At 46.3% G+C, this 24,673-nt stretch overlaps 2 protein-coding genes across 5 annotated transcripts in view; one reads left to right on the forward strand and one right to left on the reverse strand.

Moving 5' to 3' along the window:
* The window catches only part of MAPKAPK3 (MAPK activated protein kinase 3), a 134,701-nt gene that overhangs the window by 46,165 nt on the left and 63,863 nt on the right, over positions 1 to 24,673 (reverse strand). For 2 of the 4 annotated variants that reach the window (XM_063348090.1, XM_063348089.1), the window contains exon 3: positions 1,417 to 1,767. In XM_063348090.1, the coding sequence (XP_063204160.1) occupies positions 1,417 to 1,641 (225 nt within the window). In that variant the 5' untranslated portion in view covers positions 1,642 to 1,767. Of the gene's footprint in view, positions 1 to 1,416; positions 1,768 to 2,700; positions 2,818 to 24,673 lie in introns of those variants that run through there. The other 2 variants (XM_063348091.1, XM_063348093.1) reach the window with 2 other exon arrangements.
* CISH (cytokine inducible SH2 containing protein) lies at positions 11,194 to 24,666 on the forward strand. Its single transcript, XM_063347972.1, has 3 exons — positions 11,194 to 11,817; positions 16,333 to 16,559; positions 17,069 to 24,666. Exons 1-3 carry the CDS (start codon positions 11,771 to 11,773, stop codon positions 17,569 to 17,571), a joined length of 777 nt encoding a protein of 258 aa, XP_063204042.1. The 5' UTR covers positions 11,194 to 11,770; the 3' UTR covers positions 17,572 to 24,666.

Below are 24,673 nucleotides of genomic sequence, written 5' to 3' on the forward strand. Positions count from 1 at the left end.
AACAAAGCCGCTGAACTCTTCAGAAACATCAGAACAGCTTCAGTATTAACTATTATCCTTCATCACAGTGTGCTAAGTATAGAAATTAATGTTGATACCACTTCAGATGGATCTGATTAATGGATCACTTCAGAGTTGTAAAAACCTGACACTCCCCTATGCAAGAGCAAAACCCCAGTACTTCCAGTCTGTTTGCCAAAACCTCCAGTTTCCCCAGGACATACTTCTGTGAGTCAGCTAAGTGAAGCTAATACAAAAACCAGTATGATAAAGAAAACGAGTGTGTTGGAAACATGTGAATTAATCAGCATGTTACTGTATTATAAGCTTTTCTAGCTCTTCTATTAAAAATCTTTCCAACACACAAAGCTACCAGATATTTCCAGTGTGTTCTATCAAAGTGCAAAGGCATATTGCTGGGGATAGCAGTTGTAGCTTGGTAAGACCATGTCCAGACCTTGGCAGACCTTCCAGCTGACAGCTAGCAGATTTGTCCTGCTGTCAGCAAACATGGAGTGTGAGGTTTAAGGAAAGAAAGGGTACCTGAAAGCCTTCTAGACATCCCAACTGATCAGATTAACACCAGCAAGGACTCAGTAACATTCTTAAGTCATTGTCATGATAGTTAATGCAGCTGGTTTTCAGTCTTATCATACAGAACCATCCTGGTTCTCATTTGAGCTCCTTCTTTTCTAACAGTGTGGTTTAAAAGCATCAGGGAAGTCTTCAAGTTTAAAAGCTGCAGCGCAAAAAGGTAGGTAAGCTTTATGTTCTCTAATGAATGGTTATTGCTCCATTTATTTAAGTGGTACTTATCACCATAAATATCTACTAAACTTACTTGCCAATACTGGTGTAATCAGTGCTTTCCCAGGTAATACCCCTCTGTAAATGAATTGCAAAAATAAAGAGGAGAATAAGTGAGTAAACAACTAGAAACACCCTGTAAGAAAAGTCTTCAAAGGGAGGAAAGCCTGAAGACCAATGAATACTTAAATACTTCCCAGTTTAGGTCTATTTCATTGCACAAAACCCAAAATAGTTTCCTTCCCGAGTATTGCATAATATGTTCATTCAAAATCTAGCAAGCTTTCTCACAGAACACACTAAGACACTGTCCTCTCCCCCGCTTTTTTGTCTTTTAAATATCAACACGAGAATTTCACAGCTGATAACATTCTTCTGGAAACTCATGCAGAATATTCTGGAAAAGACTCAAGTTTGGACTACGATGTTGTAAGTAATAGCAAACATCTCCACGTATTCAAGTTCTTCATACAGCACTCTTCAAATGTAAGCAACAAAAATGTAATAATGTGAAATGTAAGCAACAGAACAAGTAGCTTTTACAAGGCTTTGGAAGTGAACTCTGGCCTCCAAATCATAAATAAGGAAAAACAGAAAAAGCCTACATACCTTCAAAGCACATTTCTGGCCTGTCTGCTTGTTGAAACACTCCAGTACTTTGCCATTGATTCCTAACCCTAGCACCCGTTTGGAGAGTTTGTAGTCATCCGTAACTGCATGTTTTTTTATCTCTAGTTTGACATGGGCTTCTCCCCCAGGCAAGGATTTCACGCTGCTCTTGCTATCCACGTGACTCTCTGGCTGTGATTCCTGTTCACCTTCACTTTGTTCCATATCAGGGAAGAATCTGAGATGACAGAGATACCCAACAGATTCCCTGTGGGGTATCCTCAGCAGAGTCCCTCCTCTCAGGTGATCAAACCCAGTGCTTCAAACAGTCCATTTGCTCGCCATTTAGTCCTGAGTAAAAATATAAACGAGTATTAGTAACTGATGTGAACTAACCTTTCTCCCACCTAACCCCTTTCCTCTCATCCTTTCTTAGTAAGATGACCAGGCGCTAGAGAGAACAAAAGTGGAGGTCCACCTCAGGAAAGCACAACTTTGTTTAGCTTTACAGACCAGCCATCCCAGTTCCAATATACACAGCTATCAGCCCACAGTTATAAATTACTGCTTTTACTGCAACAAGGGCCTGCACTGAGTCTTGGACTAAAGCCTTACTCGGCTAAGCTCTGTACAACAAAACAGAGATGGCCTCTGCTTCAAGGAGCTTATAAACCTGCATCAACAACTTATTGCCTCAATGTTTTGTGTAGGAGTCTCAGCAATGGTCCCCTGCCTCATCCCGACGCTCCAAATCACGCAAGAGAACGAGGAATACTTGGATTAAATCCCAGAGGGGCATTGCCTGGGCAGGCATCGGACCTGACGCTGGGCCAGCTCTTACCAAATTGCCCCAGTCCACACGGTGCGGCATTACTCAGGGCACCATCAAACCACCCAAAAACTCATGTGCGCAGAGATGCCACGGCGTGGCACCCAAAGCCAAGGAGGGCCTCTGGTCTCTCAGGAGCGCAGCCCCGCGGGGGGCACCGGCGCCAGGGTCTCCGAGCCCCGTTAACATGCCCGAGCCACCAGCAGGCGAAGCCCCCCTCAGACCCTGGGCGGGAGCACCGGGAGCGGCTCGCTCAGCGAGGGCCGGCGGGGCACCTCCCTCAACCCCCCACGCCGCCAGGCGGAGGGCGGGAAAGCCCCGAGGCGGGAAAACCCTGAGGTGAGGCGAGGTGAAGCGAGGCTTCACGGCGAGGAGAAGGAGGCGGGGGTGGGGAGGGGGACGGGACGGACCACCGGGGTGGCTGGCGGTGGGCTCCACCGCCGGAGGACGGTTACCTGCCTGTGGCGGCGCGGCGCGGCCCCAGCCGAGGCTTCCCGGTGCGGAGTCCCGGGAGGCGGGGACTGCCTGAGCCCGCCCCGACGCCCTGGGCAGGTGCGCGCCGCCTTCCCCCCACCCTCCCCCGGCGCTGAGGGGAAGCCGCCGCCGGCGGGGCCCGAATCGGCCCGACCCCGGGGGAACCCCCGGGGTCGGGCCGGACCGGGCCCCGCATGAGATGAGGGGGCAGTGGGAGGCCCCGGCTGGGGCTGCCTCATCGGCTGCGTCTTCCCCGGGGAAGGACGAGCGGGCGGTGGGGAAGACCCCCTGCGTAGGGCGGTGTTTTCAGGGTTATTCGTTTATGGGGGTAAACGGGTCTGCTGGGCCGGGGGGGAGTAATGGGGGACGAAGCTGCCGCGGCAGCTCCGGGTTTGTGCCGCAGCGCGCCCGCGCGGTGGCCGCGGGGCGAGCGGGGGAGGCCCGGCCAGGCCCGGCCCCGCTGTCCCCGTCCCCCCACCGCTCGTTTTGGCGTTTTAGGAACGGGAAAGTCTCGACATGTCCACTCTAAAACCTCTTTTCAACGGTAAAGCCGTTGCTGTGGAGCACAGCATTGAGATTCGCTGCTGGGCGGACTACGAACCCTCAGGCACCGCAGTTCACCAAAATAGTCGGCGCTGGTATTAAAGGCGAGCTTTTCTGCCAAATAAGCAGTCGGTATGGCTTTGCACTTTTGTGTGTACAGTCAGGATATTAAAAGTGATGGTTCCCACAGCAACTGTCGCTCATCGCTGGGGCACGGAGCGTAGTTACAGGGATGTGAAATGCTGAGTTTTTCCTACATGTGAAGATGAGTCACGCATTGAAATGGAGCTGTATTTGTATCACTGGAAAGAGCTTAAAGTTCACATGCTTTACGAGTTAAAAATACATTTGTCATTTTACGTAACATAATGGCATCTGGAGTTCTAGCGGTTAGGAAAATAATTAAAAGGGCTAATGAGTCCTTTCTCCAAGGGATAAAAAGTAGTTCAACTTAGCTGGATGCAGATCTGCAGTATATTGCCATGTGACGTGACGCTACAGCTATTCTGCCTCAGGTTTCCCTTCCAGGCTTTCAGCAGCTCAGCTACTGAAGGGCCTGGTCCCCTGATTCAGTCCACCTATTCTGGGCTAATCAAATCCCAGAGGAACACAGCTATTTCCAACCTTTCCTTCTCAGGTTTGGCTTCCAGCCTTCTTAGGCTTTGCACCACCTCCCACTGTGGCAATCTCAGAGAAACGTATACATAGCTGTAAGCTCCCAGGTTGCAAACCTTCGATAACACTGTCCTGTAGTCAGCAGCTTGCTCTTGTTTCCCTTCCCACAGCTTCTGCCTGTATTTGCTGTTTTATTTGTCCTAGATGGTAACTTCCTTCTCTTTGCAACAGATAACTATAGTCCTCTTCCCAGCTCACAGTCACCAGGGGCCAGAGCCTTCATAAAACTTCTCAATCTCTCAGCTCTTTTCTATATTTTATAATTTGAGAAATATACTCGTTCATACCAATTTGTAGCTCCCATTCCCTGCCCCACTTCTGATCTTTCCGTGTAACTCTTACACAAAAGTCTATGGCTGACCAAAGCAAGCAGTTGGTACAGTGGTGAGCACATTACAGCTAGCAGAAGGCAATTTAGGGCCCTATTCTGGGAAATATTAAACACTGCAAAAATTCCAAACAGATGTCTACTTAAGGGGTTGCTATTTTTTACAGAGTGTGTCAGAAGCAAGGAATTTCATTAAGAAATTATGACTCTTTCTAACTATTACAAGAATGAGCTTCTACAAAATAAGCTTTGCGTGGAAGGAAAGGAGGAAAGACGAGGGAATAAGGCAGGATTCTTCTGTTTGAAGTTAGTTGGTTCACATGTCAGTTATGAACGGTCTCCCACTGAGAGTTCAACTGGTAGGATACAAAACACATTTTTCAAGTTCACTGCTTGAAATGGTATCTTACTGAAAGCTACGCTTGTTTGGGTTCACTACTCAGTATTGTCTATATATGCTCTTAGCAAGGTTCACTGTTTTACCAGCAACCAGTAATAAGTTTAAACAGGGCAACAACCTTAAAAATCCAGTGTGAATCATGGTTAATAAGGCCTTACACCAACCCTCTGCTAATTTCACCCACCATAAACTGCAAAAGAGCCTTTCCAGCGCCAACCCAAGTATCAAATAGCCTCACTGCACACAAGGATGACCACAGCTGAGGAATAAAAAGCAAATACATTCCCTTGCTCTTTGCGTTCATTTTTTGTCTTAGATAGGCTGTCCAAGCACAAAGCGTATCCCCAGGCAAAACACAAATACCATGTGCAGAAAATCTTTAAAACCAGTGACAAAGACAGTCTATCTCAATATCTAAAAGTCTTTGTAACAGAGTATTTTCACAAGTAACAAGGTGGCAATCTGATACTGTAACAGGCAAAAGTATCCCATGCTCTTATACTAAAATTCTACGTGTTTTCCATCAGACATCTCTCCTGATTTTGCTTAGCTGATGCTTTCCATTCAGTGTTATTCTGACCACGCTGGGCAGCCCCAGAGCAGTCTGGTTTGGGTGCTGCACTAGTGAAGCGACTCTGCTCCGGTGACCTGGTGTGGTGTCTTAGGTGACTGTACCTGCAAACCCGTGTTGGGTACCCACTCTGAAGTACCTGCACTGGTAAATTCCAGCCTTTACAATCCACATGCAGTTTGTACAGAGCTGAGAATGTTCACTTGTGCAATATCCTTCTCTTAAGCTGCTTAAGGTTTTATAATTTCTCTGAGAAGCTCTGGGGGAGGGACGAGCACGATGGGTCCAGGCACACGCATCCTGGAGTTAACAACTGGGTCGACCACTCAGCCCCAACGCCTCTGGCACCCTGAAGGCACGCAAGTGCAGTGCCATCATGTTGGCTGTAGTTGTCCCCCTGTCTGGCTCTGGGAGCACTTCTCACAATGTCTGCTTTCAAATGCCAGTTTTAGATCATCCTGGGAATTACATCTCATATGATCAAAAACTTGCCCCGCAGATCCTAGGGCTTCTCTCTGTGCTCGTGGCAGGTGGAGCCGTGCTGGCATCCTTTGGATATACTGTTGGAGGACATGCTGACAGGCCCACTGCAGCTCATTGTGCCGGGGGACATTTTTCATTGAAAAAGACATTTTTATTTATTTATTGATGTTTGCTTTTTGAAGTTTAAAAAAACCACAGTAGTATTACAGGATAAGAGCCCACTATGGCAAAAGTTCTTTCATCCTCACAAAAATCCCTAAAACTGTAAATTAAATATTAATCCTGTTTTTACCAAAAATCCCCAACAGCAACAACACAAAACAACTTGTTTCAAGAGAGAATTTAGTAGCTCAGCTATGCCTGCCTTACCCCAAACTAGAAGAGTAGTTTATAGGAGAAAATAAGCAAACAATAAGGCCCTAATCTTGCAATAACCTTTGTGGCAGCAGCCCCGTTTCTCTAAGCTAGTGTGTTTACCCTGTGAAGCTTCATATTTTAGCCAGCACGCAGTTTGGACATGCTGTTCCTGACTTTATCATGTCTTGGATATCACAGATACCCGTGAGCAGCGAGCACTACTGCTTAAGTACAGAAGGTTAACTTTGGCTGTCCCACTGGGTATTTTCACTGCCTTTCTGCCACGCTGTTGCAATTCACTAACAGTAATATCTGGGATCAAAGACATTTCAGACTTTCAAATATCTCTTTTCTTAACAAAAATGAAATGAAATATCTGAGTTTGCTCTCATCTGGAGAGCTAGGAAAGCTGATGTCATCAAACGTTCTCTGAGGGATGGCATATTTTGGAGGAGTGATACTTACCTGAATGCTACCATTACCTGAGTTTATTTACAGACAAAAGTGATTTGCACAGAGGTTAGTTCTTTGATGGCAATGTCTTGTGGAAATCAATATCAGCTACAATAAAGAAAATATCACCATCAGCTGAAAATATAGTGACTTGTTTTTCTGAAAGATTACTTCCTCCGAGTAACAGCTATATATATTTTTTTTTTCTGGTGTTATGAGAAATCCACTCTCTGGGATGCATTATATAGATGTCACCAAAGAGAAAATCCTCTGTATTGTCAGGTTGAAGTGAGGACACAGCTTTGTCTGATTGGGCGGTTGCGACAACCTTATTAAATCTCTCAGGAAGTGCTTCAGAAACTGCGTCTGTGATATTAAAAGAAAGGGCAGCTCTACAGAACAATAGTGTGATATGAAGGAGAAAAAAAGAAGCCTCATGTAGGATCTTTAGTTTAGTCTGTCATGTGTGCAGTGGTCTGAAACAGAGACTATATACGTGGTTTTTCGTCTGTCTTTCAGTTCTGCTCTGGAGGTGTCTGTCTCAGGCTTATCAAAAAGGAAAAAAAAAGGGTAAAAAGAAAAAAGAAGAAAAAAAAAGCCCAACAGCAAGCCAGAAACTGAAATTGTTTCTATTACCCATACAACTTTCCTAGCTCATCAGCAAACAGCCTAGCTCTTTTCTCTTCATTGCTGAGGTAAAAACAGGTTTATAGAGCTCTTTCATAGGCAGTCATGTTTACCTGATGCTTTGTGATCACCAAACTAGAACAACTTCTCTTTTATTCTCAACAGCCTCTGCCCTGACCTGGGATTATAACACGGTTTCTAGGAGGAATTACAAACTCTATCTACGAACCAGACGCTAGCGAAGGAAAGGGAAGTCTCAAGAGCACCAGTCTCACAACCTGGAGACTGTGTCCTATTACCTGACTTAGTTCCTCAAGTTTACCTCCTCCCTGTTAGCACATACTCAGCAGGTATTTTTCTACAGAAATAGAGAAATGGGTAGGACAGTTGCTTTTATAATCCCGAACTCAGACACCTTATTACAGAAACCGTGTCTTGCTCATCGAGAAGGTTTGGGGAGGCTCCATCCCTGCTCCTCCACTAAGGGTTGCTGTCTGGGGATCTTAGAGCAGAAGGGGCTCTGGGACACTGCTCATTGACAGAGGGAGTTAGAGAGATACCGGTTAGACATTTCCATTCCAGCAGAGAGAAAAAAAGACAGGTTTTTTCACAGAAGCGTCATAAATCAAAAGCATCACAAATCTTCCAATCTGTCTTCAGAAGATGGTGCTTCATTTTATGCTGCAGGGGAGCACAAGAAATAAATCTCTCTCTTTCATTGAAAGAGATCCTGCAACTAATGGGTATGGCAACATAGTCTGACGGTCCTGGGGTGGCCTTCCATTCCAGGCCACTCAGGAATACAACCTTTGTGGAAACACAGCATTTGATACAAACAGAAAAGTTGCTCGCAGATGCCACACTGCAATCATCTTGTAGGTCACCACATGCCAGCAAGCTCAGGGACAATGAATATCTTGAGTTCCTTACAGGAACACCAAGGTTTTTTGGGGCCCAAAATGAAGCTTGTTGCCGTCCTGCACATCTTACTTCTGCCTGGAGCCAGGTCAGATGTCCCTGCATCCACGGCACAGCCCACCCACACCCTGGAGACTCCATTGCTGTACACCAGGTTGGGAAATCAAAACCACAACGGTAAGTTCATCACCCTCTTGTGTTGTTGATTACAGACATTGGTGTGCCCTACTGAAATAACAAGATGGCCCATCTAAACAAGGCATAGATGCTTATTATTGTTAATGTGTGTTCGGTCATATGTTATTCCTTACATTACAACCCAGGGCAAGGGTCAGAGATGGCCTTATGGCCACACAGCAGCCAGAGGGCCTGTCTTTCAGGTACCAGATTATAGCGAAGGTACATGTAACCTCCAGACACACAGACCTCTCTCAAGAGTTATGATTTTGGACGTCACTTTACATTTACACCAACTCTACGCGATTATGGAAATGTCCAACTGTACAGCTGAAGTGGCGTAACTTACCCTCAATGGGAAGGGGGCTCTGGCCGCCTGTCTTCTCAAACACCCATTTATCAGTAGATGGTGCTGTTGTGTTGGTGAACTTTCCTAAGGGACTAACTGGCTCACGATTTCTGGATTTTCTTACCTCCCTGACTTTACCGTGAGCGTTCTTTGATACCTTTGATAACTAAAGCCTGTTACTGAATGATATCGCTCAACAGTATTTCTTGTAAATTCCTCTGCAACACTGAACCCTGGAGAGCCATTTATATCGGTATAAACTGGGTTTAAACAACTAATTTGTTGGAACAACATCAATTTATATTGGCTGTGCACAGGTAACTGACTGCACTAGGCCTGGGGCTCTGGCAAATTGGGCACACTGTTGTGTTTCCTACTCAGGGCATTACCATGGGCATGAGGAATGCCAGCGAGAGGCAAAATGTTCAGGTAGAGTGATGAAGTACTGCTGAATGCTCCTGACTTAAAACCAATCACTAATTTTGTACATAAAATAACCCAGGCAGTAGCCTGAACATTTTTTTGATGTGGACCACCTCTACAAATGTTTCCAATGAAGATGAAACTCCTTTCATTAATTCTCATACTCATTAGCTACTTCCATTTAATGATTATCTTTCAGGGTCCTGTAAGACTCATGAAAAGAGAGTCACGGATCGAGTGAGTGCTGGTAGAAACCCAGTGCCTCAGCATGTGATGCATACTGAATAACACGGTCTCTGCAGTGGTGTGGACACCTACGCTGCTTCCACAGAGCAGAAGTTCAGAGCTGCCAACTGCGACCCGTTTCTGCACGTGATGTTTCCACTGTAGAGTTCTTAGCATAGATTTCCTGCTCCCGAGATACAAATGGCTACTCAGACAGCACGCAGCCTGCACACAAAGACTTTTCCAGAAGAAGATCACTAGATGGAGCCCAATTCTAAGTAAAAAAAAACATGTAAAGACAGCTGCTCAGTGTCTGTGCTGGGCCACAGCACTCCTGCCTCATGGCACGCTACAGCTATCATCTCAGTGTCCTCTCCAAGGCTGAAGATGAAACACCTTCTGAATGTGCAGGTTAACTACAGGTTGCAGCAAACAACAGCCACTTCCTACCCTCTAGTCCAGCTCTGTTCAAATCCATCATGCTGCAGCAACACCAACATTAAATAATGCCAAATTTAGATCGGAAGGAGCACATGCCTGCAGGCATCCCTGCAGGCATCCCCCTGCAGCCCTGTGCCAGAACTGAAGGGCGAAGGTACAGCCTTCGATACCTTCTGACTCTAGCACTTGCTGTGCACAGAAAGGGTGAGGATTGAAATTCCACTCTCCCCTGCTCTCCCCTCGCCCCTGCTGGGGATTTAATGTATTCAGATGAAGTGTCGGCTGAAGTCCGTCTTCAGAAGCAAACTGGGGTATCTAAGCACCCATCCCTCTGGGTACTTAGATGGCCCGCAGCACCTCTCTCTCTGAATAGCTCAGTATTATTAGTAGCACTCATTGCCGTGCTGTCCCTGATGTAGTAGTGACAAGGAATGGAAGCATGCAAAGGCTAACCGGCTGCTAAATCAAAGAGCGGGGAGTTGAAGGCTGAGTCAGGAGCTGAACATAGGCTTCCTGCTCTCAGGCTCGTGTCCTGCCCATGAGAACATCCTTCTAACCTTATCCTTACCATCACCTTCCCCTCCCCTCACGGCCCCATCCAATTTGGTTCCGAACAGCACAATGATTACCAGTTTTTAAATATTCATTGTACTTCAATGGAGATGACAGGCAGCCCACTCTCACCTTCTCCCTCATCTCTGGTATGTGAAGAGGTGGAAACTCGTGGCAGGAAAAGAACAATCAAGCTTTTGTTATAAAGTGCTTAAACATCAAAGGTTCAATAACCCTAAAAGGAACTGAAATATTTCCTCCTGGGTCACCCAATTTTAACTTGACAACGATCTATAAACGCAGGACAGAATGGTGGCGGCGCAACCTTTTCCAGGAGACTCAGCCGAGCTGAAATCCCAACTCCCAGGGGATTCCCAGGTGACCAAGACACGGGGCCAGTGTGACAACCTTATTTCCGCCTCCCGGCCCGCGAGACACGACAGCACCCGCTCCCCCCGGGGACTGTCGCCCGCTCCCCGCCGCGGCCGGCCGACACCCCGGCGGGGCTGCCGGGGGGCGCAGGGGGAGCTCCCCGCCCCTGCGCCCCCCTCCGCGCTCCGCCCGCGGCGGGGCGGGGGCGTTGCCCATTGGCGGGCGGGCGGCGGGCGGCGGCGCCCATTGGCGGGCGGGCGGCGGCGGCGGCGCCCATTGGCAGCGCCCGCCGCGGCGGCCCCGCGTTCCTGGAAAGTTCTTGGAAATGGATCAAAGGCGTTTCCGCGAACGCCCGCGGCGGCGGCTCCGCAGGGCCGGCAGCGCCCCGCAGCCCTCCCCTCCGCCCCGGGAGGGCTCCGCTCCCCTCCCCCGGCGCTGACATCAAGGCGGCCGTTATGGACACATCTATTTATACCTTTTTTTTTTTTTTTTTTTTTCCGCGTGGCTGATACCGGCGGAGTGATGCGAATACAATGCGATTCCAGGAATCCCTCACTTCCTGGAACAGATTAAAAGGGGCAAACAAAAGATTACTTAGTAGGTTGGGTTTTGGTTTTTTTTTTTTTCCCCTCGGAGCTTCATTACTGCCGGAGTCAGTGAAAAAGCAGGTCGCTGCTCTGCCGGCTCTTAGCATTCGGGGAGATATTATTTATTGGTATCTATTTATTATTATTTCAGAGTGCTCTGAATATTTTTTTCTAAAAGGCTGCTCTGAAGGAAGATTAGTTCCTCTTTAAATATATGTAATTTCCCCTTTTTCTCTGGTTATTTTTTAAAACTTTTTGTTGTTGTTTTTTAAAAAGCAGAACAAGAACACATTATTTTCTAAAGCACCCAGTGTGCACACATTTTCCTGGCCAAAGTTGCTAAACAAGCCGCAAAGTCTTTCTCGGACAGCCTGATCCTCCGTCTGCTCGGCTCTTCCTGCGCGTGAAACTCAACCTACTGCGGAAGGGCTTTGCTGGGACTCGCCAGCCTTCTCTTACTGTGAGCCCTCACTTTAGGCTGGAACTAGCTTGCGCCTTCTGGGAAGCAAAGAAGAAGACGACAAGAAAAAGAGAAGAGGAGAAAGCATTTCCCACCTTCTTGAAGACTTAATGCTTTTCCCTTGGTCCAGGAGTGACATGATCCTCTGTGTTCAGGGGTAAGATACTTTGCAGCCTTCTTTTAAAAGCTGTGGTTCGATAACTGTGATTAGTAAGATTCTCTGGGATGGTTTTTCGGCTTGTGTGAGTTGCCATGTGTGATTGTAATGGAATGGGAATGACTTACGCTAGCCGAGTGCTGAGCTCTGCGTGTGTGTCCTATCTGTCTGCTTTTTAGATTCCATGGACAAAAATCATGGACTGTAAAGGATTCCTGATCTCCATGCTTTCTATTGCAGAAAAGCGACATGGTATTCAAAGTCTTTGGGGGAGTAAAAATTAGTAAAAGTTCAGAGTGTGTTGTTCAGTGGTGTGTGTGCAGCACCAGCGGGGACACAAGCCCGAGACCATGGGTGTTCTCTAATGTCCCAGTGGAAACAAACTGCTTACAGGGGAAAACTTCCCCAGACTTCAGATGTTTTTGTCTATTTCTAAGTAAATATTTATGCTAAACACATAATTTTGGTTTTCTATTGCTTTTATGGGTAAGATTAAATGTATGTACAGACTTACTCATACGCAGCATTCTGTACAAGCCACAGGGGGCATATATATAGTTACACCATCTCTGTTCAGTAAAACAGGTAACATCCAAGTCCCTTCTCCAGTACCAGTGTCTAGTACTGGTGTGTTGGCACTTCAGTGTCTCTATGATCAGCTCAGGTCATCAGTGTGTGTAAATACCTGGTCTGCAGGAATCATCCAGCATATTTGGAAAGTGTCAGCATTGGTTTTGGCCTGAGCCGCAATGTCAGTGTTACCCATCCCGCCTGCCCCCAGCGGATTTTCCTCAGAGGCAGTGCGTTTGCCTTGTCTGCTTTAAATGAGTAAAGCACGGGGATTTTTCTGCCATTGCCCCCCCGCCCAAATCTGTTCCACAGACAAGCGGAGCTCATGCTTACCAATACATTCCTGCTACTCAGTGTTTGTTTTCGCTCTCGTTGTCGGGCTACTGCTGCAGTTCCTACAGCCACGGCAAAGGGAATTCATTTTTCAGCTTAGGCTTTGTGAAACCCTTAGCTGAAGCTTTTCTCCAGGGTTAACATACCAGAGCTACTGCTTCCCTTCACCCACTAAGAACTTGTTATGTAGCCAGACGTGTAGATGGTTGTCTCTAAATATCTTTTTTATGACCATCTATTGCTCAGTTTCCATTATCCCCTAGGATTTCATATATCCTGGACTCCTACTCTGCCTCCTATTCAGACCAAGCTCCCACGGGAGTCTTGGGACGTGGCTGATAGAAGGGAGAGCAGCTCAACGCACTTTTTCTTGTACTATTTGTACTGTGTTACAAAGTTTTAGCTTATCAGCAAAGTAACTGCAAAGCTAACACTAAATGATACCAGACACAGCTAGTTCTCTTGAACTTTCTTGGCTTTCCAAGTCTTTTTGAAACACTAATTGCCAGAGCACAGGGAAGTTCATTTGCTGTTTCTCTGGAGACTCCACATAGACTACTGGCTAGACATGCCAAATTTTATATATGTGTTTTCTTCCTCATTGCAGCTGTTGTACTAACGCTTTACTCTGTTCAGTCCTGGTCCTCCACATGTCTCTCCTCTACTTTCTTTCTTACAAGCACTAATTATTTTCAAACACTTATTTTGCCCATTAAAGGGCTGAATTTTTCATGTCAGCGTATCTTTTTCAACATGTCCTTATCCCAGCAAACGCTTCTTATCCCTCTTGCAAACATACTTGCATTAAAAGCTGTAGTTTGCCATTACTCACTGATCCCTCTGCTCTCCCTGTCCTGTGCCTGGAGCTGCTCTGGTCACAGCAGCAGCTCTTTTTTCTTCAACCTATGTACAAAGTTGTTTCGGACACCGGCACCTCCCAGTCTATGAGAATTTCTAATCCCACCATGCTCCTTTGAGGCTTCAGCTGCGCTAGGACTTTTTGTAGGGGGGAGAGGGACATAAGGTATACAGAAGGGAAAGAGGAAGAGTATCGGCACGGCCCTTCTCTGGCTGCAGTGGAAGAATCTCCACACTGACTGCAGGGGGTTTGGGCTCCTTCACCTTCAGGTGGCAGAAAGTGTAAGGCAGCAGAGAGTGGGCACAAGGGCAAACCTCATCTTAGGCACACGGGCTCCGCTTCAGAGACCCACCACAGCGGCTCTATAAAAGAAACCTACTGACGAATTCACATAGTTGATGTGTCTTTTGGAGGACTGAACTGTGAACTGGTACAGCCCTTGAAATTGCTTTCTGCACTGAAACAGGAGTATGTTTCCCCACAAAGGTTTGCTATCTCTCCCTTCCTTCCCAGCCTCTTAGCCAATTCCTAATTTCCTCTCCAAAGTAGGTACATAAAAAGAAGAAAAAAAGTAGTTCCATGCTAGGAACGAGAAAAGTTTTCTTCATGTTCAAAACCCTTCCCAAAAGGTAGGCCAGAAATAAGTTCAGAGAGATCTGGAATTTGGACTGCAGTATTCAAGTGAGAGGGCAGCGAGCGGTGCGGGACTCATTTCACTTAACATTGGTCACAGCCATTTTCAGCTCAGTGAACAGTTGGTATAAGACTGCACCTGAGAGAGAATGCTCTGCCAGCGGTGCTGTGTAACACCCTCTGCACAGCGCGAACTATTAGTGCAGTGAAGGGGCTGGTTTACGGTCCTCCTTGCTCAAAAGGGGGGGAAATGGAGAGTCAGGAATCTCCTTTCCCCAAGAAGCTAGACATTTGTGAAGACCATGACATTACGAGGGAGACATCCAAGTATCTTTAAAAATGCAGCCCTCAACACCTACAAATGTCGCTCAGGTGGGACTTGAAAGAAAACCCAGAGGTTTTACAACAGCAACCTCCAGGTATAAAAGTATATTCAGACCCATTGTTCTGTGAAAGCCACTGAAAACGCAGTCCCTGTGATCAAGGGCACCTGGTGACGATAAGGGCCAGCAATCACTTTCATTAGGTTTGGTTTCCTACCCATGAATAGAAATTAAGAAATGAGGATCAAATACCAGGAATGCTAAGTAGATACCCTTCTTCATATGTCCTGATTTGACATATGGAAAAAGGAAGAATATTCTTTTCTAAATACCAAAAGAATAGCGGGGTTTTGCCTTTTACTGCATGGGCAAGAAGCGTCTCTCTGTAAATTCAATTTTACCAGTGCTTTTACAAAAACCTTACTCCAAATCTATGTGGTTTTATTAGAAATACAGAGTCATGGAACTGGTCAGGTTATCTCTATTCTACTTTTCCCTTCAAAATCTTCTTCCTGCTCCCGTCCCATACCTCAGATTTGGCAGTTTGGGAAGGTGGGGTGCAGCCATGACCAGGGGCAGATCATTTACCACACATTTCTGTACGTACTTAAAGTGTGAGTGTTCCCATACAGCACAGAGAAGGAGGAAGACTGGAAGGGAAGCGCTTATGACTTCAGAGTGTCCTTCCACTTCTCTTTTCAGTGCTGCAGGAGGAGGTGGCTGCTGCCTTTGCAATCCCCATCAGCTCCAATGGTGCTGTGACAGTCTCATGTTGAGGACTGTGTTGTGTTTCTCTGGACGCTCAGCTATCTTTTATGTTAAGTGTCTAAAAGAATGTCTCAAGCAAGTGAGTGCCTGTGGGGGATATAACACAGGAGGTGCAGCAGTACAGGGCACACAAAGGCAAAGAGCCTAGAAGACAGAAACTAATGGTTTTGCTCAGGAGATTGCCTGGGAATGAAGACTTCCCTGTCTCCCAACATCCATCCTCCCCCTGGAGCTCTGCCTTCCTTTAGGAATCTCCATGGTGCAGAGAAGGAGCACCCATGGCCCATGAGAGCTCCAGAGGCTTCCTGAAACTGCCCTTAGACGCTGACCTAACCTGAAGAGACCACTAACGCTCTCTTTAGGCCACAGAGGGATTAATGTTCATAGCAGCCCAGCCATGGCAGGACCTCCTGCTGCTGTAATCCCGCAGGGATTACAGTCGCACTGAGGTCTCCATTGTGCCGTTGAATGCTAGGGTTTGTGTAGTGCAGAGGCTTGGCTAAAACAAGAATTCCTATTATTCTACTACAAGATCAGCTCACCCTCCGTTTGAACGCACACATTAAGATCAGGTCAACCTTGAGCAGAAAGTGGGTAGGACAAAACCTGAGCTATTCCCAGTTTTGCTTCTAATTATATTACAGTAAATGACTAACAAACGCACTGGCAGAAAAAGAAATGCTCTAACATTGTAATGATGTAAGTGAAGCTGTAATGCTGCTATGAACCTTATTGCTTCTGAACCTGCATATTAAAAGATAACATCTAAAAATATCAGGTTTCAAATCAACCTTAATTGCAAGATAGACCACCTTTTACGAGGTGAAAGAGGCCAATTCTCCCTGTTTCTAAGGACTCATCTTTAGCTGTTTAATTTTTCCCCCCTTGACTCTGTCTCTTTGAAAGATAATCATATTGAGGATCTGTTACAAAATGTAACGTGTTGTAGTACAACGTAGCATGCACTGAACAGACACTGCAACCTATTTCAAGGCAAGGAAAAATAGCAGAGTATGCCCTTCATTTCAGACCTCATCCTTTGCTGGCGGAGGAGAAGATCAGGAGACTGTCACTCAGGGACATTGCAGTGGATTTGCCAGAGCCGATCATGCAGCCTCTCCCAGTTATGGCCTTCCAGGAGGAGTCCGCGCCTGCCTTCGCAGCTCCAGTTCCAGACAGCAACCCACCTCAGACACGAGACCCTGAAGAAGACCTTCTCTGCATTGCAAAAACCTTCTCCTACCTGCGAGAATCGGGTAAGACTCAACTCACAAAGTCATGGGGTCAGAAGGCTACAGGGAGCAGGGAGCCAACTCTGCAATCTGAGCTCCAGGAAGAATCTCCTGATCCCACTTCGGATAGGAACCTGGTTCTGTCACAGCCATGGCTCACTCTTGTGGATACAGCAAGTGCATTTTCAGTCTCTACAAACTTGTATCATGAAGTAATTTGTTACTAGTGTAAGCAAAAGCTTTGTCTTTAATAACTGAATCAGGAGAAAGAAATGCAAAAAGGGCCCTCTTTCTCTGTAAAGCGCAGTATCTGCGTAAGTCAGTCATCCCCGTCCCAAGCCCCAGCACAGCAATGACAGGAGTAGGTAGGAAACCCTTAGACCTTGATGTAGTCTTTCTGAAGGTCTTACCAAGCCTGGGCTTCGTTACTTTCCAGGCCCTGAACCCAGTAGGCTTCAAGGCTTCCCTAAACACACTGCTAGTCCTTTAATATGTTTTTTCCCTAACAAGTTCCTTCTGGGATGCTTTTCCAGGTTGGTACTGGGGATCTATCACTGCCAGTGAGGCCAAGCAGCACCTCCAAAAGATGCCGGAGGGCACCTTCCTGGTACGGGACAGCACCCACCCCAGCTACCTGTTCACACTCTCTGTCAAGACAAATCGAGGTCCCACCAACGTGCGCATCGAATACACTGACAGCAAGTTCCGGCTAGACTCCAACTACTTGTCCAAACCTCGCATCCTGGCCTTCCCAGATGTGGTCAGTCTTATCCAGCATTATGTCATGTCCTGCACAACGGAAAGCAAGAACGAGGCTCCTTACCCGCCTCCGTCTCCTCTACCTCCCATGCAAAAAGAGATGGCAGCAGCTGCAGTACACTTGAAACTCATCCGGCCGCTCAGCCGCAAAGACAACATCCCCAGTCTACAGCACCTGTGCCGGCTACGGATCAACAAGTCTACAGCCGACGTGGACCAGCTCCCTCTACCCAGGCGGATGGGGGACTATTTGAAGCAATACCCTTTCCAACTCTGAAGCATGGCCATTATATCTCAGGCGTGACAGACAGGGACAGAAACAAGAGAACTTTGTGTCTTTGTCCCGCTAAAGCGAGGCATCAGGTGGGCACAGTAAAGACCTGGTTATCAGCAGAGACTGCATCCATCTTTCCTCTCCCCTTCTCTAAATCCATTCCAGCGCCAGGGAGGAGTTGGTTGTTTCAGTGAACAACGGGACACAATCTGAGCTCTGAACCTCAGGCCGCGCCAACAGTGGCTGTGAGAAAGTGCTGTAGGCATGTGCACACTACTTGAATTTCAGAGTTTCTGTGAGACCGGAATTGTTAACATTGTTATTTTTGCTATTTATTTCCATGGCAGTTTCTCTCCTCATGGTATTTTAAAAGCACCTTTTACTTTATTCTTTTTTGTTTCTTTTTCTTTTTGTGGAATTAGAGATAGAATAAAGGCTCCCAGCCAACTGGCCGCCAAAAATCTGTGGGAATTTGGATTTGGATTCACATCCAAATAGTACCTGTTTGAACCTGTCCCTGTAACAGGTCACAGGAGTCCACATCCAAGCTCCCCCAGACTTCTGGGGTATGTAGGACTCAGATGATTGTATCTAGACCCATCTCTAGAGAGGTAAAGAAATTTTTTTCCTTCCTTAGCTACAGGGGGCTGGGTATCGTAACCTCAAAGCACATTGGTAGCAGCTCGTGCATCTCCCAGAGATGCATGCAGCATCATAGGTTGTGGACAGGAGATTTTGAGGAAGCCCTTCTTCCTCGAGAGCTCTAAGCAGAGATTCTGGATATTGAGCTTGGGCCAGGGGGCACTCATCCCATTTTTTTCATCTTCTCCATCTCCAAAGGAAGTTTGTGACAAAATATTTAGAAAGAAGTGATCAGAAACCCAATTTTCTTATTTGCAGGCAGAGGGATTTGGTTTCAGAGCGCTCTGCATTTGGCTTGTGTTTTGAAAGTGCCGTTCCCTGACATTGTCCTTGTCTTGCGAGACGTGGGGCAAGAACGGGGTCTCCTGGACCAGGGGTTCAGAGACAGCTCTGCTGAGCTGCACCAGTGACACATACAGCTTCAGGATATTTATTTATTTATTTCTGGGGGGTAACGAATTAGAAGCACCTCAGCAGAAAGAGCTGTCCTTCCTCTCTGCTAACACAATGCCAAACTGCCAGTTGCTCTGTGTCTGCCAGCATTATTCACAAGCCACGTGGCTTCAATCAGAGCTAGGCTCTAGCACACACTGGAAACCACAATTCAACTTTTCTGTTTGCCAAGGTCCAGACCTCTCCTCTCCCTTTCTCCCACTGGCATGTTTGTTACCCTTAATTAGATTTTTTGCTCTGGGATACTTCTCACCCCCCATCCCTTTCACGTCCCTGCAAATGAAGCACAATGGCTCTCCCTTGCTCCTTTGTGGATAGAAGGGATAAACAGCAGATGGGATCTGCCCAAAACCAAGCATAGACAGAGAAGTTCTCCCTTCCTCTCCATTTGCATGATCCCATCACCTTCCCAGCCTGTCGGAGCCCCTCCATGTCACTGAGTGAGAGCAGAGAAGGGAACAGACAGGTCTAGAGAATTTATCTTTTGGCTTCTTTTGCCCCGAAGACCCCATAACTTGTTAAAGCATGAACCAATGTGAAGGATTCCTCGTTCATCCCTCCCTGGGACTGTCTCTCTGTAAGAAGAGACAAATCCCAGCTATACCTGAGGGTTGAGAGAGGATGTGGAAAAGGATGGGATGGTGAGCCAGGAGACAAGCTCAAAAAATGAGTGGAGTTTCTTCCACCCTAACTTAAAGCTGCCAAAGGGACAAGATGGCCTGATGTGCTTAGGCAGTGTCCTTTTTTTTTTTTTTCCCTCTCCACATTTATACAAGTTTGTGCTCTTGCAAGCTTTGTTTTTGATACTTTGATGATTGACAGCGTGCATGTGTGATGTCAGGTTTGCTTTTTATTACATCCTTCCCCCTTGCCCCATATGGCAGCAACCATGGGAAGGTACTGAACGAGAATGAAAACTTAGAAGGCAAAACAAGAAATAAAACTTTTTTTTTTTTAAATAATATAAACCATAAACCACTGAAAAGGCTTCCTTTTATCCAAACACCTCGATCTGCCTGAGGACACTGGGAACAGGGAAACCACAGCTCTTCAAAGAGCAGCAGTGATCTCAGGAAGCCCACATGGCTCGGCCACAGGCTTGGTACCTACAGCACGTGAAAATCAGTTTGGGAAGTGTTCAGCTCTCTGAAACTTGCCTTCTACTTGATCTTGTCTCTGTTGGGGGTAATGAGGAAATCAAGCTTGCAGGTTTGACCTCATGCCTCAAGAGAGCCCAGCTAAAATGTCAGAAGCATGTAAGGAGAAGGAATGCCCGGTTAATCCCCCAGCGGGACGATGCAGAGGCCAGGCTGAAGGCTGTAAGCTCATGTGGGCAGGGACCACCTCTGTTATATGTTTGTTCCGCATCTAGCACAATAGGGTTCTCTAGGTGCTACTGCAATACAAAGAATAAACAATACAGTTACTCCAAAAAGTCAGTTTCTTCTATCTTGAGAAAGTTTGTTAAAAATCATTTGACTTGGATTTTAAATAAACATTTTAAATATATTTTAAAGCCACTCGATGTAGAAGTCTTTGGTAAAATCCAAATGGATTCATTCATATTCTATTCACAGAAATCCTCCCCAAGAAGATCAGACAAATTCTTCACCATTTTTTTTTTCAAACAAGACACAAAAACCTTTAAAACAAAGAAAAGTCTTTTGGATACTGAGAGAGTTAACACCAAAACCATCATCAGTGTGGGCCTGGTTTCTACCGCACACAGATGAGCAGTGGCAGACCCCAAGTCCCAAGTTACGAAGGGCTGACGGAACGTTCTTTAATGATGTAGAAAAACACAGGAATGATTTTTGCATTGCTTCTGTGTGCCATAGAAAACCATTACAGTCTAAGGGAAAGGAGATGGAAAGTAACTGGAAGTTTGGCCACTTGTTTACAGCAGGCTTCAAGTTGGCCCCAAAGAAAAATTCTGCTCATGGTAGTGTTGAAAGATGAGTTTGTGAAAGGCAGACCATGCTCGGGCTGCGGGACTCCCACCAACAGCTTTTTCCCCATGTTCTGCTGCCGCTGGGCCTCAGTCTCCCCATCTTTGCAGCCTGGCCCAGCACCCTTTCCCCTTCTCATCACCTCACGTGCCAGGCAGCAGGCGGGGAAACCACTGGGGAGCTGGATCTGCCCCGTGGTGTCAGACGGAGACAGAGGCCACCTCATCTGTCCCGCCTCCACGAAATGCAGGGAATACACTGGGGGAACCCCATTGCTGGCACACGACTCCACTGTGGCCGCTTTGCACTCGCTCCCCAGGAGAGATGCTCATGCCACAGTCCCCCCATCCTGCCCGAAGCAAGGCACAGCGTGCTCTCAACCACTGGAAACAATAACACACGCTCAGAAAAAAACCAGAAGCTCAACTAGTTCCTCTCCATCATTCTCCCTTTCTGAATCCACTGGCTTCAAAGTTCAAACTACTGCTTTAAAGTATTCCTAAAGCACGTGCTGTCCCTTCCGTGCCAGCCATGGGACTGGCATTCACCACCAAACATTGTTTCCACAACCTCATCAACGGTGGGTAGATTTCCACTGCACACCAACCGGGAAACGCTGGCAATGAATAATCTGCTCAAGTTCAAGTTGTTAAACAAAAACAATCACATCCCTCTTGGTTGTGCTTGAAATGCGGAAAGCGAGTTAGACAGGGTAGAAACAAAACACAATCAAAGTAAGTGGAAAAATGAAAACAAAAGGAAGGAAAAGCTGTATCCATCTTTAAAAGGGAACTCTGAAAACCTTGTAAAATACTGAAAAGAAAGATGCAGTATTTCTGACACATTATTATGTAATTTCTTAATTTCTTAGCTGGACTAAACTCTTCCCCTAGCTACATATATGAAACCCTGCAGCTCCCTTTCTGCAGACTGAAGGCAGAAAGGATTGGCGTGAGTCAAGCCAACACATAACTGCAGTCACACACGGTTTTACTGCATCGGCTGTTATCTTAACGACTCCCACTCCTGCATCTTCAGCACATTTTGTTAAAGCAAACAGGTTCAAGTTCTGAGAACTCCTGCGCCAAACCTCCGTGCAATTGAGTTCCACATCACTGGAAACGGGAGCATTCGTGGAAATGCAGACTGACCTTTACAATCTCTGAAGTACAGCCGCAACACCTCTCCGGGTGACACCTGTACAGTTTGCTAAGCCAATGCAGGACAATTTGGTTGGATTCTCTCTTGCTTTTCGGATTCTGACTGCAGATAGACACTTGGACGTGGAGCCCTCACTGAGTCTAACAAGCAGATTGAAAGGACAGGGAATAGAAATCCCAGTCCCTGACAGAAACCATGCTACCATGGCTCACTGCCGCACCAGAAATACCCTGCAGTTTGTCAGGCACATATGGTATTATTTTCTGTCTTAAATGATCAGCCTTCTGAAACAGCAACACATGCAAGGAAAAAATAACCCGTTTATGTGCACATGTTTGTATCCTCTCAAACTTACTGAAATCTTACTCCTTTCCCCAGCTACTCTCGGGTGCGCAACTTCCCTTAGCCCAAGCCAGATGAACCAGCAAGAAACGAAGTGAATCAGCAGAGTGTATTTAATTCTCTTACAACCTATGTGGTCAGGTGTTTCAAGCAACTGACCTATTAGGGTCCAAATTCCATTGTCTATCCACTGCTACCTATGAAATTAAGAAAATGAAAATCAAAATTAACTGCAAAACACTGCACGTATGGCTCTTCTGCTCTGCCGAATCATGTTCAAACCTGTCAGAAGCCAGTTATCACGGTCCTTTCCCATCTCTCCCTAATGACTCCTGAAACTTTTGCAATCCTCACGGAAACGCACCATCCTTTTCCCCACCCCTGAACTCATCAGCAGTCCAAAGGTCTGGAGCACAGCGTAAAGCAATACCCAGTAAAGATGTGCCAGAGCAACTCTGGATGCCAAATAACATCTTCCAACTCAGTTCCTAGCAGCATTGTCACGACATCCACGTCCCATTTTCAGTGAACCCCACCTATCATTCACAGGAGAAAATGAAAGAAAAAAACACCAGATGAGGCAGCTCCTTATGAAACAAACCAGCCAAAGGTAAAAAAGAGATATTATTTAAAGAGATCAGCCCTGTCCTTGGGCAGAAAAGCTCACCCTTTTGCCTTTCTCTGTTCACAGCAACCTAGCATTGCATTTTTAAGAGGGAGTACAAGGGAACCCAGTCCTGCCAGTATTGCCCAACAGTGTGATAGCAAAAAGAGGGCTATGCAGTTGCTAAGTGCATTGATAACACGTTCAGACTCCGACTAATTTCTGCCCACAATTTCTGCCCACACCCAGTCCTGCCCATTTAATTTTTTTTTATAATCACAGGTGCCAGAGTGTCAGGGAACAGGAACGCGTAGGGGCATGGTTTTATCTGGAGGCTAATGCTGCCTCATGCGAACCCCACTCTGAGCTGCCACTTACTCCTCCTGAGAAACACAACGATCGTGTGGCTTCTGCTACGCACTGCACGAACGCGTAAGGCAAGTGGCCGTCGGGAGCAGGCACAGTGCTGCAACACAGCCAGGCACCCATCATCGCCGCTGCTATACATCAGAAAAAAAGTTTAAAGACAAATGACAAAGTGGGCCTACGAATAAAATTAGATTAGAGGTTTTCAGTATTCACATGACATAGACGGATGAGTGCACACAAACCTTCTCTTCCAAATTTTAGCAGGAATTTTTTTTTTTAACTTGGAAAAGGTTATATTGTTCAAAGGAAGAGGCTGCTGGTAGGCAAAATGTAGACCAGGCAGAAGAAAAATCGTTCTAACGAACAGCTTCACTGTTAGCCTAGGCAATAAACTTCAAAAGGAAACTATGAAAAGGATTCCTGTGAGTAAAATACGGTTTGGGTTTTACACAATAACCCAACATCATGTTATGCTTTAACATAATAATTTAGAGGGCTTTTGGACTGGGAAAGGGGAGGGAATACAACAAAGCTTCAGAACTTTAGCTGATATCCATTAAAGATGAGACTCAACGAAAAAGGAGATTTTACTGCAAATCATTGGTGGCTTAGTCCTTGCAATCTCCTTTTACTCAGCTGTGGTAGTGGCCACAGCTGGAGACGTGTTGGGCTAGATGGCCCACAGGCCAGCTCCACATAGAGCTAGTCCTGCATTCTTGCAAAATCACCATTTGAATAATTTAAATATAGAAAAGAGCAGACCCCAGAGAAAGCAGCCGCCCCAGCAGAGGAAAGGACCCAGTCAGAACTGCTCCCAGTACCGGCTGGTACTGACATACCAGCCTAGCTTTGCAGAAGAGGGTTTCCTTTTGCGCACAGGAACTGCTCTCACCCTTTTGCTCCTCTTTCTCAGACCTTACTGGCAAGGGTTTTCTCCTGAATACCGTTACTTCCCAAATGCAGTGTAACTGCACTTTGCATCAGCTCAGATTTGAGTTGAAAAAATGAATACAATGTCAGTTTCTGTAAAAATATCTATTTTAAGAGAGCGCTCTATATACCCAGGAAAGGCATTTGCTCTAATGTACCCCCATGCAACTACAGTGACAATAAAAACTTGAAATAGTACTGGCTACTGCAGCATTAGATTGCCCAAACATATAATCAGAGACTTGGTATTTCTCAAAAACCTATGATATAAATATGCCAGATGGAAGGACAAAGGAAAAGCTGGTCAACCAAAAGTCAGTGGCAGAGCTCAGCCAGGACTCGGGTTTCTTGGACTGACGCCCAGCACTCTGCGTAACGCCATCATGTGATGCCTTCATCTAGAAGATACGCTGCAACTTTCCCAATTGCGGCTGTCGGAGAAGTGCTGCTCTTATTGAAACAGCCCTGCCTAGGAAACCTGTAAAACAAAACGGGCAACATCCAGCTTCGTTGCCCATTGAGTGATGGGAATTCATTTACTTCAGGGCTGAATTTGGACCACTTAATGTTCCTAGTTTTCAGACAAGGATTTTATCCCTGCGGTAATTCTGACATGAATTTGTCATTAAAGGAAATGGTAACACTGAAGCGCGGC

The sequence above is a fragment of the Chroicocephalus ridibundus genome, chromosome 10 (genome assembly GCF_963924245.1).
Source record: "Chroicocephalus ridibundus chromosome 10, bChrRid1.1, whole genome shotgun sequence".
NCBI lineage: Eukaryota > Metazoa > Chordata > Aves > Charadriiformes > Laridae > Chroicocephalus > Chroicocephalus ridibundus.

Coding starts and splice junctions, on each gene's coding strand:
- CISH (XM_063347972.1), top strand. CDS start 11,771: ATGCTTTTCCCTTGGTCCAGGAGTGACATGATCCTCTGTGTTCAGGG. Junction 11,818..16,332: donor ATGATCCTCTGTGTTCAGGG/GTAAGATACTTT, acceptor CCTTCATTTCAG/ACCTCATCCTTTGCTGGCGG. Junction 16,560..17,068: donor CTCCTACCTGCGAGAATCGG/GTAAGACTCAAC, acceptor ATGCTTTTCCAG/GTTGGTACTGGGGATCTATC.